At 40.6% G+C, this 17831-nt stretch overlaps 2 protein-coding genes across 17 annotated transcripts in view; one reads left to right on the top strand and one right to left on the bottom strand.

Moving 5' to 3' along the window:
- LOC108090103 (TLD domain-containing protein 2) overlaps positions 1-17831 on the bottom strand; it is a 60996-nt gene that overhangs the window by 17078 nt on the left and 26087 nt on the right. For 4 of the 16 annotated variants that reach the window (XM_017188599.2, XM_017188603.2, XM_017188600.2 and 1 more), the window contains 11 exons: positions 15219-15322; positions 13335-13622; positions 10883-11368; positions 10476-10582; positions 10260-10414; positions 8879-9443; positions 8310-8482; positions 7426-7577; positions 7203-7365; positions 5687-5888; positions 5071-5160 (listed from right to left, as the gene is read on the bottom strand). In XM_017188599.2, coding sequence (XP_017044088.1) covers positions 5071-5160; positions 5687-5888; positions 7203-7365; positions 7426-7577; positions 8310-8482; positions 8879-9443; positions 10260-10414; positions 10476-10582; positions 10883-11368; positions 13335-13622; positions 15219-15322 — 2485 coding nt within the window. Of the gene's footprint in view, positions 1-5070; positions 5161-5686; positions 5889-7202; positions 7366-7425; positions 7578-7887; positions 8020-8309; positions 8483-8878; positions 9444-10259; positions 10415-10475; positions 10583-10882; positions 11369-12183; positions 12385-13334; positions 13623-15218; positions 15323-17831 lie in introns of those variants that run through there. The other 12 variants (XM_017188618.2, XM_017188604.2, XM_017188610.1 and 9 more) reach the window with 7 other exon arrangements.
- Positions 15901-17127, top strand: LOC108090107 (probable mitochondrial import inner membrane translocase subunit Tim17 1). The gene is made up of 3 exons (XM_017188621.2): positions 15901-16307; positions 16637-16833; positions 16896-17127. The coding sequence occupies exons 1-3, from the start codon at positions 15986-15988 to the stop codon at positions 16914-16916; spliced, it is 540 nt and encodes a 179-aa protein (XP_017044110.1). The 5' UTR covers positions 15901-15985; the 3' UTR covers positions 16917-17127.

Raw genomic sequence — 17831 nt, 5'->3', positions numbered from 1 at the left:
TTGAGTAGTTTTTAACAATTTGACTGGCTTTTAATTTAAACTCAATTCTTGAACATTTTTGATTACTTAAAAGGATGTATTTTATTATTATATATTACTATTTATTATTTTTTTATTATTATATTACGAATTCCTTATTGAGTGACCGAAATATATGTAGTTAGACCATTTAAAAGCCACTTTGTGTTTTGTCTTGTTACACAATTGGGTAAGCCTCGTTTCGAGAGGCCTTTTCCCGCTTTCCCTCCCCGCGGTAATGGCTTTTCAGGTGTTTGCCTGCGCTTACAGCTATGCAAACATATTAACTGTCATGCTAATCAATCGATTGCACACCGCCAGTATTTATTGCCTCGCCGTGCCATTTGTTTACTTTGTCCGCTTTTAAACGAAGCATTTTAGCGGCTTACTAAATGTGTGCACACACGTATTTGTGTGCATTCCTTGAAAGGCAATCAAATCCGTTGCACTTGTCCCAGATTTAACTGCACTCCCCCGATTCAAATGGAAAATTCTAGATCGAGCCGCAGATACAAGGCTTATCTGGAATCGGCCATTTGCGAAGCAATCAAGAGCGAGATCAGGTTAAAGATCCTTTTTGTGCAGTTATATTTATAAATCAGAGTAGCATTTCGATTACCGATATATAGAAAGCAAATACGATAAACAATCGTTTTGACTGTGATTTTTTAATTCCAGTAATTGTGATTTGTTTTAATTAATTAATATGACGACTCGGTAATGTTTGATACATACTAGATCCAAACTGATTATTATGATTATTAGTAAATTAATTCTGGTTGTCATCTATTTGCATTCAACAAAGTTATGGAAGCTATGAGCGCTGGGATAAAATACTCATTAGAAGATGTGGAGATTACGAGTGAGTGATCGTGCTTCAATTTCATAATTGCTGGATGTTAACACAACTCAGATGCTTTCGAGTACGAATAAAACCATTTAAGGGGTTATATACCTTTTTTATTTTCAAAAAATCGAAATTTTTTTTATTGTTTTATCTTAAAGAACAACTCTTTGAGAATATTTTCCCAAATTTTCATAGAGATTAGAGCAGTAGAAAAAAAGTTACAGCGCTCCTAACCGAGCGCCTCGTAGCGGCTAGAACCGGAACTTGAAACTTTAAACGCGAATATCTCGAAATGGTGTTTCTTGAAAAATGACTTTGCGGTGATAACGATTGGCAGAAAACTACTAAGCCGATTTACTTCAAATTTTTTATTAAATGTTCGTAATCAAATTGTCTTGTGCTTGAACGATCGACTTTTCACGCAAAAATTTTTTTTCGCCGAAATGAATTTTTTAGTGAAATTTCTAGAGACCAAAAAGCTCATTTTTAGCATAAAACGTTCCCGTATGCATAAAAAAATAAAAAATTTTTAAATCGTTCGTTCAAGCACAAGATATTACTCTAAACTAATGAAATTTTTTTACTTTTATGGTTTCAATTGACCGGTTCGACCAGGAGCGTTATCACCGCAAGGCTTTAAAAAAAAGGCCTCTAAGGGAAACAGCCACCCCTTAAAAACTAATTGATATTTTTCCACGAAATTTTGCACAAACATAGTTAATAAAGTGTACTATCAAAAAATTAAAACACCCGTGTAATTAAATAATTGCTACATACCTAAAAAAAAATCCGAACTTTCCTCTTTTTTTCGACAAAGAAGGTATATAACCCCTTAAGCACCCCCATATTATGCGAAGTCACTTCGGAACCAGATCATCGCGACACCTCGCCAGTTCTTAATTATTCAAAGCCGCACCCACAATCCACAACTTGTCGAATTGCTCTGGAGGAATACTAAAAAACCTTTTACCGCTCCCGATTCCCCACCCCCTCGAAAACCCCCCGTGGGCATATTAATCAAGTGTTTATGGGGCTGCAGTTATAAAGTGCGCACTTTAATGTTAAAGTGCATTTACAATGTATCGGGCAGATCTTCTGATAACCCAAAGGGAGATAGATCGGGCAGAGTGATGTGTAGAATTATATATAGTGATATGCAAATTGAGCAGACGATTCGGATGGAGATGAAGACGAAGAAGAAGCGCGGAGGCCTTTGCCAATCCAGTTCCAATTGTCCTCCCGAGTCGTTCGCAAAATTCATTGAAGCCAATTGACGGCACAAGTACAAGTATATACAGCCGCAGATCGGTTTATTTATAGTATATAGACGAGAGGCGTTTAGCAATTGGAGGCAAAGTTGATTTGGCTGGCGTCAGCGGCCCCTGGTAATTGGGGGCGTGGCACGGGGACTACCGTTTAGAAATTTGCCCACCCCGAAATGCGATCCTCCTCCGCCGCTAATTGAGCGTTTAAGTCAGGCGCATCACTTGCTTTTATTTTCACTTTATTTATTCTGCTATTTTTATTCACCTCCACCTGAACCGGATTTGGCATCGAAAAAAATAGACGATGATGAGACCCCACCAATCAACTTGCAAAGCAAAAAAAAACTGAGAACACTGAAACCGGCTAAATGGCAATCGCTGTGGAGCGCTTTAAATACTTATTTAATTAAGATTTAATTAGAATATAGTTAAATGTAGTTGGTGGCTGCAGGGCGCAGCTTCAGCTGATGCGACATGTGTTCGAGGCGACTTAATTGAGTCGCTTTTCAATTGAAACATCCAACGACGGCATATAATAATAAACGATTTATGCGAGGCACGCGCTCATCTTGGCATAAGTAGTCTACAATCAAATCCAACCGGTTCGGCGATATCATAAACACAAAACACAATCAATATAAAAACGAAACATAAACATTTGCTTCATTCATGGGAATATTTTGAATAGACTGTAAATGTTTCCAGAGCGGAATAAATCGATTAAAGCAGATATTGACTCTAATTGATTATTCAGAAATAAATTCCAATATCACTCCTTGCAGGTTTGCGTTAATGTTAAATTATTTAATTTGACTTAAATTCAAAACAAAGCGATGGAAAAAGAAATAAGAGAAATTCGAATTCGTCGCATTTAATTTCTCCTATATTTTCTTGACTGTATACGATGCATTGCACATGTCTCATTTAAAGATAATCCACAATCCTGGTTTATTTTCTTCTGCGCTCATCCATCAAATCCAACTCAAGATAAGCTGAAGTATTACGCAATTGTTTGGCATTATCGGAGCTGTTGTCATTTTTGATTGACCCAAACAAAACACAAAGAAGTCAACCCGCGATCAAGAGCTGCCATTCTTTGAGTTTTTATTTTTGGATTTTCGATTGCCTGCGGCCATTTAAACTCAGCGGAAGTTTTTATAAGCCAAGTCCACAACGGAAGCGAACTTCGGTAAATGTTTGGTCACTCATGGCTGCCGTAGGTATTCGGTTTACTGGGAGATAACCCCTTGAGTGCCAAGATCTATTGATAGACCGCTGTTATGAGCCTTCTGTTGGGCGATTAAAAGTGTTTTGATGCGACGCTAATGAGGAAACAATTTGCTGATGCGCTGCTACGCTGCCAACTGATAAGCTGGGGAAATGGTCCACTCCAGCGATAAGGGAAACTCAAACCGGCTTGCTTGGAACAGTGCCTGCCGAAAGTCTATCCCCCTGAACCCATTTTAACTGGAGTTGCTCATCGATCGTGATCCCAAAATAAACGAAGGCACGCTTACGGGAATGTGAAAACGTGTCAGCAAACAAAATATTGTATTTAATAAATACAAGAAAGGCGCTAATTATTGTAAAAATGCTGATAAATTAAAATGTATCTGCACAGTAGCCACCTGCTACTTTTAAAATGTTAAACATTGCGAAATAGACCCGCGAGTCCAATCTAATTAGCATATCAATTTGGAGCTTCGCATCGAGACACGAAGAATGCGGTTAACTCGAAGGGGGCAGAATGCTTTGGATTGGCTCCCAGCTGATGGATATAGCATATATAGTATACGCCGATCGCCGGCAAGGTTGGACTTAGATGTGGTCGTATTTATTACGCATGTAAATGGGCTGCGTTGGCTGTTGGGCTAGGTTGGGTAATACGGCCACGTTTCTGTAATGATAGAGCCACAAAATGTTGTGGTCGCTTCGCATTTGGGTGAATGAAGCCCCAAGAGCGTCGGAAAAAACTAACTTAGTTTCTTGAACTAAGCAAGGGTTAATGGAATGGAAACGACTAGTTTATGTTTTTTTTTTTTTTTCAAAATCCGATGAATGGCTTCTGAAGTAATCAACTTTATGTATATTTATGAGAACAAGTAATGGAAATTTCTGTTGGCCAGGTATGTAAACTAGTTTTAGTAAAGATAAAATAGTTATGATTGCTTCCGTGCTGAGAGCTATGACTTTGGGATTTGTTTTGATGAAATTACATTTACTATGGGTGAATAATGCAATAGAAACATATTTTATGAGATTTTTCTCAGACTTGTTCATCACTTTACTTTTTAAATCCTTTTTCTTCACAGTTGAAACTTTCCTTGGTTCTTCACCACCGCATTTTGTTGTCCTTTACTTGATTATTCAACAATAATTCGAATGAGTTTTTCAATGCAATGAAAATGTTTGAATTTAAGATGTTCACTGAAAATGGGAGTAATATAAATTCGCCAATTCAAAGAATAAATCAATTTTCCAGCTGGAGAGTGAATTTTAAACGCTCGCTTGATAAGGATATGAGCCAATGCCGTAAATGTCAAGATCCCAATGGAAAAAACTGAGGGTGGGTGAATAAAAAAGTGCCGAAAGTACACGGAATACTTGTGTGCCGAGTGCCGCAAACAAGTGCTGATTATGTGCCAAAGAAAATTCGATTGGAAAATTCGATTTTTGATTTTCGGTGGGTGGAAGAAACAAAACTAAAAGTGTGCAACAGTGCTTAGTTTTTAAAACTACAGAGAACTTAAATACCAGCGAGCACAAACTATTTCAAATCAACAGTATAACCAAAATATAAATATACAAAAATTCAAAATTTTCACACAAGTTCCAAAAACTTTTTTCTTATGATTTGTTTTGTTTTTTTTTTTTTAAGTTTGGTGCGGACAACACAGTTAGGTTTAGGTGAAGAATTCTTATAAAAGATTTGGTCCTAACCTCGCCGCCCAACATTTCCAAGTCATGCGATGCGGCATGCGATGCCGTTTTAATGATCTTGTAGGTCTTGGCGAACGGGGCCTTTATAAGCTGTCGTAGTCACAGGAGTTAAATATCATATATCATATCGTATGGTACAGTTTTAATTAGGACGAGTCGATAGACTCAGTTTGATGGTGGGTTGTTTGTAGTTTTTGATCGATTTATTTCGATATTATTTCGATTGGAAAACAAACGCAAATCAAAGTGTAAGACACGAAAGAAAGAAGAAAAACAAGAAAAGAAGAAGAAAACGCATGTACAATACACGTGGGGGAAAATGTAAACAAGATTTACGATTATATAAGTATGTATAGAAAAATTTGGCGAAAGAATTTCATTGATTAGTAATTATTAAATCGATTTCTGAGGCATAACCTAAAGAAGCAAAAGTAACACTCGATTGTTTAAAACTCGAAAATGTCGTGGAAGAGCTCGAGAGAATCGTTGAAAAATACAGAACAATTCGAGGAGAAAACTCAGAGCAAAGAGTTAAACGATATGGAAAGATAGATAAAGAGATAGTCGCGCATGGAGACCCTCCAGGGAGGTCATCAGTAAACAATTGGGCACTCACCTCCCAGGACTCGCGGGTCAGGTCGCTGATCTCCTCGCCATCCTGGCTCCCGCCTCCGATTCCGGCCTTGGTGGTGCCGCTCTTGGTCCACTCGGTGTCCTCCTGGATCAGCTCGAAGCCACGCGCCTTGATCTGCTCTTCGTCCAGCTCACCGTACAGGTGTTTCACCCAGGTGTTTATGAAGCGATAGAGCTCATCAACGCTGCAATAAAGGTAAGGGTTAATTACGATCAGGTTTACTACCAGTCTCAATAAAAATTTAAGTCTTGTTTTTATTTTTTCCTTAACATATTAACATGGTTTTTGAGTTCAGAATTGAGAGTTATTTACCAGCAATAATCTCATTTTCTTTAGATTACATTCATTAAAGATTTGATGTTTATTAATTTTTGGTTTAATTTTATAACCGCCCTTATTACTTATTGTTTTCGAAAAACTTTTATTTGTTATTTAAAATGTTCAACCATAATTAAAAGGGTATGTAGAACCCTTACAAAATCTAAATGCTTAGAAGCAATTAAACCGTTAACTCAGTTTTAAGTGTGTAGATTCACGGTTGCCAGATTTGGCTCTTTTGAGCCAAAACTGGCTCTTTTTTTTCTCGTTGGCTCTTTGGCCCATTTTGATTGAATTTGGCTCTTTTTTGCTAATAGCGATACAAAATATTTTAAATTAAAAGACGAACTCATTTTTTAATTAATGCATTTTTTTTTTTTCAATTTTAAAAGTGATTAATGTCTGAAATCTAAAAGTGCCAGATCGAAACTAAATTGCTCCGCTGCAGCGCGCTGGTATGGTAGCTCCAAACAAGTGTACTGGTGTATATAGTGTACTGTAGTGTAAATTTGGCGTTTATTGTTGTGACTCAAAGTGATAAATTGTGCAAAATGGACAAGTAAGTAAAGAAATAATGTAGATTTGTGTATCTCAAATGCAATATAGCTAATTTATTCACAGGCAGGTTTGTTTTAACTTCAAAAAGTTTAAATAAAACCGCGTTCCAGCCGCAAGCTCATACTGAGACATTGCAGAAAAATGTTTTGTGATGTTTTTTATTACTTTCTTATGATAAAAGTTAAAAAAAATCAAAATAAATATTAAATAAAAATTTGGCTCTTTTTTATTCGAATTGGCTCATTTTTAGTCTTTTTTTGGCTCATTAAAATTTTTTGAAGTGGCAACCGTGTGTAGATTATTATTATGTAAATTATTATGTAAATTCATGAGAAAGAACCTTTTGACATGTCAAATTAGTGCAAACATTTTCTAATGCTTGTGTTTAAGTACGTTCTTACTGAACAAAACTAATCTAAAAATTTTTCAAATATTTTTTAAGTTCAAAAGGTTTTTTTGTGTCTTGAGATACTGTTAATTTACATCATTTTTAGAAACCGAAAAAAGTATAATAATTGTTACAAATTAATGTTTTTGAATTGTAAAAGACTATGGACCAGTGGTAATTTCTTTTCATGTGTTGAAGGCATAACATTCTAACACGCCATAACTCTTAACTCACCGATTCTTTGGCACACTGAACCAGTACTCAGCGCGCAACTTGTTTTTGCCGTAGGACATGACAGAGGTTGGCAGCGGAATGGCCTTGCCGATGGGCTTGCCCATGCGCAGGCGCAGATACAATGGTGGGTCGAGGCAGGCTCGCGCCGGTCGTGGGATGAGTTCTGCGGAAAGAGAGCAACGCAAGTTAGTCCATGATTCGTGGGAAAGGGGAACTTTCTTACTGTCCACACTGATAAAGAGCTCCGGCTTGTCGTCCATGGAGACCATGGAGCGGTAGTCCAGCTTGGGCGCCTGCTTGGCCTCCTTCAGCTTGGTGCTGGACGAGGTGCCCTCCGAGGAGTGCGGGCGTATGAAGGTACCGATTGAGGAACGTCTGTGGAGGCACAACAACACGGAGTTAGCATGGATCTTAAGAGACTGCAACAGGAGGAGAACGACTGCGAGCGATGATCGAAATTTACACTGGGAAATCAAGAACTCAAGAACGCAAGAATGAAGCTGATGAGACACACGAGAAACCAAAAATGGGCGAATGTGCGCGGTGAAGGTGGGAAGTTCTTTGCGATTCAACACTACAACATCAACATCAACATTGCTAGCAACAACAGAGCAAGAACAACAACGCAAGGAGTGGCGGAACACATCGAGACAGAGGTGACAGCTGTTCCAGGATCCGTCCTTACCCATAGGTCATGTGACCCTCGGAATGTGTCGAGTGCGGAGTCAATGGCGGCACAGGTGAGCCACCAGAGTCCTCGGACGGTGTTTTCGAAAACAGATTCCCGCCCAGCTCTGAAACCAGAGTGATGGGCGAGCTATGTTCATGGTAGAGTACAAATGTTGGGGGTTGTGTTTCGTTGTGTTGTGTGTCAGGTTATGTTGTGCGGTGTAGTTGTGGGTGGGTGTGGTGTGGTGTGTAACGGTATGAGCGGGAAAAGGTGGAGTATGTATGTTTAGCAAAGCAGCCGATCCGCACAAAACGAAGGTAAGCATTTGGATTTTTCGGTTTTTGTTCAGTTTTCGAAACGAAATAAACAAAATTTGTTGGCACCAATTATAGTCAGAGATCGCTGAATATAGGTTCTTTCGTTCCGGGCCTACTCACCTTGAGAATACTTTCGAAAATACACTCTGGTTGGAGTCGCCCGTGTTGGGCGCCGAGTCGGTGTCCGCCGACTTGTTCAGGCTGCCGCTGCCGACGCCTCCGGGCTGCACTGCTCCACCCTCGCCGGTCAAGCCCTCCACCCAGGTCAAGGGATACGAGAGGCGTTTCAGCATCTGCAAGGGAACGAGAATATATAAGTGAAAGAAATAACGAAATATCCGATTGCTTCGATACTGATAATGGTTTTTATCTAGTTGCAAATTCATTTTTCAAACTAAGAATGCCACTAGGAAATATGGACTTTTGGAATGGATTTTTTTAAGGATTTTAGGCGAGGCTTTCTGATTTTAAAGGTTACTTTTATGGATTATATTTATGCTTTTCGGCAAAAGAAAAGATATGCCTTCCTTAAAATAATCACTGTTTTCTAAAGTTCATTTTAGAAACATTGCATAATTACAAATGTTTATAAACTGTAGTGATTTCTATCAACTTGTTATATGAGTTTAGAATAAGCTTTTTTCATGGCTCTATCACCTAATATATTATTTAGTTAGTAGTTCTGTTACCTTGTTCTTCTTCTCCGCCTGCTTGTCGGTGGCCGCCAGTGCAGCCGCCTGGGCCTGAGCCTGCTGGGCGGCCTCGTCGTCAACGCTGAAGCTGACGCTGGAGGTCTTCTTGCGCACACCGCCCGCGCCGCCTGTGCCGGCGTCCAGGCTCTGGCCGAGGATGGTGCTCCGCGGCGGAGACTCGCTGAAGTGCGTGGGCACAATGGTCTTCGGCGGCACCCAGTCGGAGCTGAGGACGATGTCCGCGTCGCTGTAGACGGCTTTCTTTGGTATCGGCTGTACGCTGGGCACGGGCACGGACTCGCGGATGTCGATGCCCGAGTCGTAGCAGGACTGCTTGGACAGCTGCTCCAGGTGCTCCAGGTCGATGCCGGAGGGGGGCAGGGGGCCGACGGCTGAGGCGGGAGCGGCAGCAGCGGCTGCCAGCGGCTGGCTGTGCGGCACGCCGCTCACCGAGCTGTTGGCCGAGTGCGGATCCTGGACCCGGGCGCCGCTGTCCACGGTCACGTTGGACTCGTTGTCGGCCTCGTCTTCCGAGGATCTTCGGGAAGTAGACAAACAATAGCTGAGTAATATTTGGGGGCGTGGCACAGACAGAATTATGTACAAGTGGGTTTTTGGTTTTGCGGTTGTGTGGGCGTGATGTGTTTGGGGTTTGGTGTAAAGCGGTTGTTTTTGATAACACAAATTGCAAAAATGGTTGGGGTTTTGGCGTGGCGTGGTTCAAGATATGAAAATAAAAACACAAGAATACAAACAGAAAGTTATTAAAGCAATTAAAAGTGGTCTTCGGCAAGCCAAAGTCTTATCAGGAATGATTCCCCAACGATAAAGTAGTTCACCTAGTTTTATTTCAAGCAAATGAATTTAAGGAAGCTACTTGAGATAATATATTTCATTAAAACCGGACTATCGATGATATTCCAATGAAAATGCGCATTTTCCCGCATTATCAAACTAATCATATCATAAGAATTCGCAACCAGATTTAGATCTAATGAATTTCAATTAGCGAAGTTTATATTCGTTGTGATATAGAAAACAAATCGTCTTATAATGCCAAAGAATTCATTTCTTTTTTAGGTAATTAGAATTATCTCGCTTTAATGAGTATATACTTTTTTCGTGAATTTAAAAGGGTTTATGATTTGTACGGCGCAACAAGTGGACAGAGTCGAATGACCACGAAAGTTCTGATATTATTGATGGGCAACTTCGAAAGCATTTAAAACAGACCAAAAAGCCATATTTCAACTGTTCAATTACACAACAAATTCCCATTATACCGTGATGTGAGAAAGCCATTAAATATGGTTCAACAAACAAATTGCTGGGGGAACGTGTTAAACACAAAGCGTGAGGCAGCTGGGCAAACACTAACCGGTCTTTGCTCGGAATGGCCCAGTGGTGATCCAGCAGACTCTTGCGCCGCTCCTCGAGGGTGGAGCGAGTGCTGGAGAGGCCCAGGCCCGTCTTCTTGTCTTCGTCGTCTTGAGCGTCAGTCTTAGCGCTATCTTTGGCTTCCGTTGAAGAGTCCTGCAGCAAAAACAATTCGAATAAGTTTGGGTGCGAAAGGAATGCTACTTGTTTGACTCACCTCCACTCGTTCGCGGTCGAAGGCTTTCGGGAAGGCGTCGCCATCGCGTCCAGTGCTGGAGCAAAGCGACTCCTGGTCGTCGGCAATCTCCAACGATCCAATTTCAGCTGTTGGTGGAAAAACATTTAATTACTTCTGCAAATCAATCATTTAATAATTATTCCTGAGCTTCTTATCAAGATTCATTTATTTATCTGACTCAAATGTAACTTTGTCTCGCTTTATGATATTTTTATTTTATAATACATATAGTCATTTGATCTGACTGGTTTTTATAAGCTGATCAGAAAAACCATAAATGTTTGAAAAAACTAAAGAAATTTTAGAATTAAAAAAAAAAAAGGTTTAGTATTTTGAGTTCAGACCACTTAAATTTTTTACTAGATAGTTTTCTATAGAAAGCTTACCATCCAATCGGTCCTTGCCGTCCTCGCCCAACAGCGGCTGCTGCTCGGACAGCTCCTTGGAGTCCTCCTCGACTAATACTGGTTTGGGATAGTAAATCTCCGGCTTGTCCGCGTCGCCCGACCCGGAGTTGAGGCCCTGGCCTGCTCCTCCGGCCACCCGCATGTGCGCAATGTCGTGGAAGATGGCCGCGTTGACCACCAGCTCCATGGGCGCGATGACCCCGTAGCTCTCCGGGCCGTGCTCGATGACCAGGGGGTCGCTGACGTTGGGGTCGAACATGACCGCGTTGGGGGTAACCAGAAGGACGCCGCCCACCACGCCCTGTCCGTCTGTGATGTGGCGCACATTGATCTTGAGGAAGCGCTGGGTGATCACCGGGTCGTCGCTCTTGTTGGCCTCCTCCTCCGCCTGCTGCTGGCTGCTACCGCCCACGCGCTCGATGTGTCCGGGCTTCGGGGATCCGGGGCGCAGGCCCTCGAGTATGTCTGCAAGAAAGGGCATCCCGATGAGATGGTGTCTTTGGTGCCAATATATTGGACTGCTGGGAACAGCATTTAATTAATATATTGTATTGCTCGCCGAGCTTTTCGGTGGGGTTTCGCTGGACTGTGATTTTTATCAACTACACCCGTGCAAGGCGATAAGATAGTGAAAGCAAAATTGATATATGGGATAGTTTAAACTAAATCTGCGCCTTGTGACCTCCTTTGTTGTTCTAAGTGTTACGACCGCTGATGGGAACGGCATTATTTCATTGCTTCGTATAAAGGAAGGTGAGGTAAAAGCGTAACACCTCGTTTTCAGTACCTCAAAGATTATTTTACAGTGTTTCTGACGGTAAAATAACGGTAATTTACCGTCTTACCGTTTGAACCCTTAATCTTAAGTTCAATTTAAATTTTAGCAAAGTTCCTGACCTTATTAGATCATAACGGTAAAGTAATAACAATAAGAAAACCTACATTTTGTAAACAATTTTAATTTAGTGATATATAGTTTTTTCGTTTATCCTAGTTCCAACCAAATTAATGTAATTTCATTTATATGTTTTAAATGTTATATATTACAAAAAATTTATAGTTGAGTCAGCTGTCTAGATACAAATGATTAGATTCCCTAACACCAGCAACACATTGGCGATTTCCGGGGAAAAGGCCGCGAAAACGTGACCCGTGGGGAGCCGCTGCTTCCGGAAAACTTGGACCGTTCGGCGGCCCTTCAAGGCCAGTAGTTGGTCGACCGCAATTAGCACTTATTCACAGATCGGCGCAACAACAATAATAGAAAAACAAACAAGAACCTCCATTGCGCCAGAAGACAGCTGTGTGCATGCTGAAATTTCAGATCTTGAGTACGTCCCGCTGCACTGTATGTCGCGGATTATGCGGCTCTTTCTACGTGGCTTTCGGCACTCGACCACTCGATTTTATCTCCCTTTTAAAGTGCAAAACAGCGGAATAAAACACGTTCTATTCAATGGAGCAAAAAAAACATTGGCCAGTAGTTAGAGGCGGCCAAAAACCGATGAGCTATCGATAATTAGCCGAGACATCCCCTTCTTACTTAGCTCGTGCACTATTCGAGTTTCAAACCAATGCTCTACATGGCACTGTAAGGATCATAATTTTGCTAACGGAAATGTTGAATGTTTGCCGCAGCTTCAAAAATAAATTAGTTTTTATATAATTTTGTATACATTTATATTATTTGCATTTAGAAATAATTCGTGATCTTTTATTGGTTTGGAACTAGTTTTCGAAATGTAAGCTTTGAAAAAGAAGATTAGCTAACATACATATATTGTTCGTCTGACCTTTATGTTTGTTTTTTTATCAATTTCTGGGAACCACCTACATTAACTTAATAGAATGTAACATGTTCGATATATATATATCAAAATAAAAATTGAATAAATGTTTAAAAATCCACAAACATTTTTAAGTAATACGTTATCGAAAAGCGCTTCTATAACTAAATTCTTCACTTTAATGGCAAACTTACACTGGCTTGTGTAATTGTGTTATGTTTTAAGTTTTAAACAAGTGCCAACCAAAAATTATGTACATATGTAGTGAACAATTTTAAGCATACATATGTATGTACATATGTAAAAAATATTAGCCTCACAGGAATTTTTTCAGAAATAATGACACTTGGTGTACTTATTTATAGGAAAAATTGGAAAGCTCTGCCTTGGAAAAAAATGAAATGTTAAACAAATATTAAAAAAAAATTAAATATATATAAAAATTAAGTTATTACAACCTTTAAAATGAAATTTTGTGTCAAGTGTAAATCATGCGTGCTGCCGGTTGTTCTAATGTTTGTTTTGATTTTTTTCAACCTAGCGTAATGCGGCGTGCAAATGAAAATCTCAAGCGGCGACGCTGGCAAATGCTTCACTATCGTCGCACCAATGGCACCATTTCCACGGAGCGTCTCCTAGCTTACCTTTCTCGCGGCTCTCGTCGCCGGAGAGCTTGCGCTCGACCGGACTCGACTTGCCGGACAGGCTGCCTCCGTCCGGGTCGTGGGTGGAGCTGCTGGAGGCGTCGTCCTTGGCGCTCTTGTCCGGCACCAGCAGCTGCTGGCCGGGGTAGATGAAGGAGCTGTTCAGCCGGTTCAGGTGGGTCAGCTCCGAGGGTGTGGTGTCGAACCGGGCCGCCACGGAGGTCAGGGTGTCGCGATTGCCCACGGTGTAGGAAATGGTGGGTATGGTGGGCAATGAAGACTTTTGCCCTGCGGAACGAAAAGAAATCATAATTAATAACATTCGCTGCTGGCACGTGTTGCACTTCGTTACTCGTCGGGGTCCTAATTTTAGGGGGGCTCTGCTCGAAGACCTCGAATAATTCGCTGCTGGGTCGCAGGTGCGAGTATATCACACCTGTAGGCGGAACCTGCTGCCGGCACAAATAGATAACCGAAAACTCGTTGGTCGGCAGGCGCCAGTAAATCTCAACCACTTCAAACATTTTGCCCTAGACTTTTCGGGAACTGCTATCCTCCAAAATGCCGGCTCATCATTTTTTTCTCTCTGCCAATATGTCAGCATCAAGCTGTTAACTTTGGCGCGCATTTTCAAAGCCTAACATTCTGCAACCGAACAGTGCGAAAAACAAAAGTGACTGGGAAGGGAAAAGGCAAACCCAAACCAAACGGCAATGTTATCAAGTTCGCTATCCCTGTTGATACGGAAAAGGCCGATAAGAATTAGTTTGCACATAGGTAGCTTCCCTTGTTTACTACACGATAGTGATTCGGACAACGCGCAAATCAATTGCGATCTATGATAGTAAATGTTGGCAAGCTTTGTATTTATTTAACCCTTGTGTGAGCTAAGTGCTTATGTGTTTTAGATTTCATTTAAAACAAATAATATAACAGATATTATAATTTTTTTAACCGCAGAGAATTAACCGAAATTTTTTAATATAAGTTAAAAAAATTCAATAAAAAGTTAAAAAACTCTATTTGAAAATAATTTTGCATTTGCAACATAAAGTGGGCTGTTAAGCGCAACAGAGAATTCTCGTGGCAATCGATAATAAATTAGGGATGCCTTTTTACGTTTTTAATCGCCGAGTCCCCGCTTTGCAACACAAAAACACTTAAACTCTAATTGAAATCTTCGAAGCCAAACATGTAACCCATTAAGTACAAACTTATTTTAAATTAATTTAATTTGAGAAACAATTCTTAAAAATCGAAAGAAATGTATTCGTTTAAAAAATTGCTTATTATTGTTATAAAGTTTTACATAAATCGAATTGTCTTTCAATTTAAGAGAGTACATTTTGAATAAATAGTATTTTTGATATTTTGTGTAGGGTTGAGTTGCTATATTTACATGTAGAGTAATAAACTATCGACACCGGTTCGAGCGACCTCTGGCGGAAATGAATGGAACCTAAGATTACTACATGACTTATAGGGTTTGCTCATAAAAAAGATTAATTATTTATAGGCATGTATGTTCAAAAAAACTTTTAAAATAAAAACGTTAAAAATAAATAATGAATGTTTTTGATTAAATATTTTAAAAAAGCAAGTTTACCAATGCTTCATTGCAAATATTCTACTTCATTTTACTATATGCTTATAGAATAAATTTGTTTCGAAAGGAATCTTGAATATGCTAATTCATAATGTTGCCCAGCATAATACATTGTTGTAAATTCTTGTCCCACGCTATCTTCCAAGTGTTTATTGATGCCCATGGTTAAACTCTATCTTCGTTTGCAAATATCAATTCGATCTTGTATAATATCCGGTCAAAGCAAAATACAGTCGAATGTTTGTAACTATAACCCAGCATCTGGATGAAATACTCACTTGATAGTTTGTCGACGCTCTCGAAGCGCTGCTCCACTTTGGAGCGGAGCGAGTCCAAGTCGAACGGAGCCGCCAGGCCGTGATCCACGCTGCGCGATTTGCTCCTGGAAAAAGCCACAGAACGGTTGTAAAGTCGGTTGTGGATGGAGTATTTGGGCTTGTGGCGATCGGATCGCAATCTGTTGCGATCCTTATCACTTACAAATTTCCAGCTCGAATTGTGACCATAACCGGGCAATAACAATTTATTTATTGGCTGCCCGCTCGCCTTATTTATTCAGCCTTTTTGTCGGGCATTTTGCTATCGTTTTGTAAAGATTATCTTGACAATCGGCGAGTGCCCAAATAAGGAAAGGCGACGCATTTTAAACGGTTTTCTATTTGTTTTTTTCGATTAGCCTTTAAACTTGGATTGGAGAGAAGTCACGATTTTGAATGCGACTTGTCCTTAAGATGCTTGATATAATAATAGAATGCATGTTAAAGCTACAATGCAGGGGAATATAAACTTCTAATAAATATTCCTAATGTTCTAAGAGAGGAAAGGAGAATTGCAGTTTCCTAAGCTACAATTAAGAAAGTTGCAAATTAAGGAACTCATTAAATTTTGAATTTATCTATCTCTTTCTTTGCTTAAGCCCTAGAAAATACCTTGCTATCTTAACTAATTGTTTGATTGGAGCCAGTAAGCCCTGAAAAAGCATTCTATCCTGTAACTTGATTCATTTTCCCTTCGGCGCTGAGTAGAGCTCTAAGTATCGACCACAATGACGGAGTACAGCAGAGAGCCGTGTCCCTTTCGCATCATCGAGGACTGCGGAGGAGCCTTCGCCATGGGCGCCTTGGGCGGCGGAGCCTTCCAGGCGATCAAGGGATTCCGCAACGCTCCCGCCGGCCTGAAGTACCGTTTCAGTGGTGGCTTGGCGGCGGTTCGAGCGCGGTCCGGACAGGTGGGCGGGAGCTTCGCCGTCTGGGGCGCCACCTTCAGCGCCATCGACTGCACTTTGGTCTACTGCCGGCGGAAGGAGGATCCCTGGAACGCGATCATCAGTGGAGCGGCCACCGGAGGCATTCTGGCTGCTCGGACAGGTGAGTTGCTTGTATCTTTTTGCGGTATTCCATATTGATTTATATCTCTGGTGATGGATATTGATACCCTTGATTCTTGAGTTTATTGGTGGTTTTTGTGGGTTTACTCAGTTGCGTAAACAGGTCTATCTATTTAATTGATATGTATCCTATCTGAATACGCAATTCAGAGAAAGAAAACCTTCTTATAACCATTATTGTTCGTTTTAATCAATCAATCAAATCAATGCAATTTCGAATGCTTTATTCGTTTCTAAGGGAATATCCAAGTAAGCAATGGTTGAACCATTATTAATCATAACAATTATTATTTATGCTATGTTCTACAGGATTAACTTCCATGCTGAGCAGTGCCTTGGTGGGCGGGATTCTCTTGGCCCTGATTGAGGGCGTGGGCATTGCCGTGGCCCATTACTCTGCGGATTCGTACCGCCAGGTGTCGCCAGTGGAGCGGCAGGAGATCTACAAGCAGCAGCACTTGCAACAGCAGCAGGGATTTTCTCCCTTTGGCGCGGATTACGATGAGGTAAGTGATAAGATATTCCCCAGCTGAATAGCCTTTCCTAAGGTAGCACTCTTCTATTCCAGGTTAGTCCGCCGGCATTGTAGAATTCCTTGCTGCGTCATCGAGCAGTCGCTATCCACGCAATCCATCTACGATTTGTGGATCGTCGATTGCATACCAATTCAATTCGAGATTGCTTTGATTGTCCAACGACAACGCCTCCAAATCCGAGACGGCGGCATTCCGATTTCAATTTAAATTCAATTGTCGTTCACTGCGAGTTTTAGAATCATTAATATATTTTCCTTTTCGTTTCTTGTCTTGTTTTGAAGTCGGTCTGAAGTGGCGTGGCGTTTTGGGAGGCGCGTGTGCTTCCTAGCTCCTTACTTGTGATTCTATATTCATTCGCAGATGCCTCAAAAACTCAGCAAGAACGCTTCCATAGTTGGCAAGCAGGAATTGTTTCATTTTCACTTGCTCTTGTGATAAATTAGCGAACAAGGTTGCTTCTTGGTTTCTGAAGAGTATACTCATAACAGTGTTTTCCTATTTCCCTAGGCGTTAAATTCCGCATAGATTGTTGTCAGCTCAATTGTGCTCGAAGTCTTGAGAATGTTTCCCGTTCAAGTGCTATCAATATTTTCCTTGCTATGTGTATGTATGTGTGTGACATTTCCCTCACTTTTGTGGCAAAAGTAATTTCCGTTACGAGTTTGAGCGGGAAAATAAGTTTTCCTCCGCCGAGATAGTTGCATTTAAGTGACTCGCTTGAGTGAAAAAAAAAAAACATTCCCGAATTGACGGGGGAATTGTTATTGGGAACACATACATACACATACATACATACACATATGCTGCCGATCAAAAGCTATCCCCCCTCCCCCTTCCCCTACTCATAGAAAATAATAAAAGTTTATTTGCGCGTGTCTTTTCACTGCGTTGCCAATTAGCGGGCAAACGGCGATAACCATAATTGAATACCAATGATAAAAAATAAATATGCATAAATAGAGTATGTA

This window comes from Drosophila ficusphila, unplaced genomic scaffold (genome assembly GCF_018152265.1).
Source record: "Drosophila ficusphila isolate 14025-0441.05 unplaced genomic scaffold, ASM1815226v1 contig_791, whole genome shotgun sequence".
Classification (NCBI taxonomy): Eukaryota; Metazoa; Arthropoda; class Insecta; order Diptera; family Drosophilidae; genus Drosophila; species Drosophila ficusphila.
Note: the sequence above shows the minus strand (reverse complement) of the source record. Positions and strands in the feature narration are given on the sequence as shown.

What these genes read in the sequence shown, in the direction of transcription:
- LOC108090107 (XM_017188621.2), top strand. Translation starts at nt 15,986, where the DNA reads ATGACGGAGTACAGCAGAGAGCCGTGTCCCTTTCGCATCATCGAGGAC. An exon ending in CATTCTGGCTGCTCGGACAG is followed by an intron (nt 16,308 to 16,636) that starts GTGAGTTGCTTG and finishes TATGTTCTACAG; the next exon opens with GATTAACTTCCATGCTGAGC. An exon ending in TTGGCGCGGATTACGATGAG is followed by an intron (nt 16,834 to 16,895) that starts GTAAGTGATAAG and finishes CTTCTATTCCAG; the next exon opens with GTTAGTCCGCCGGCATTGTA.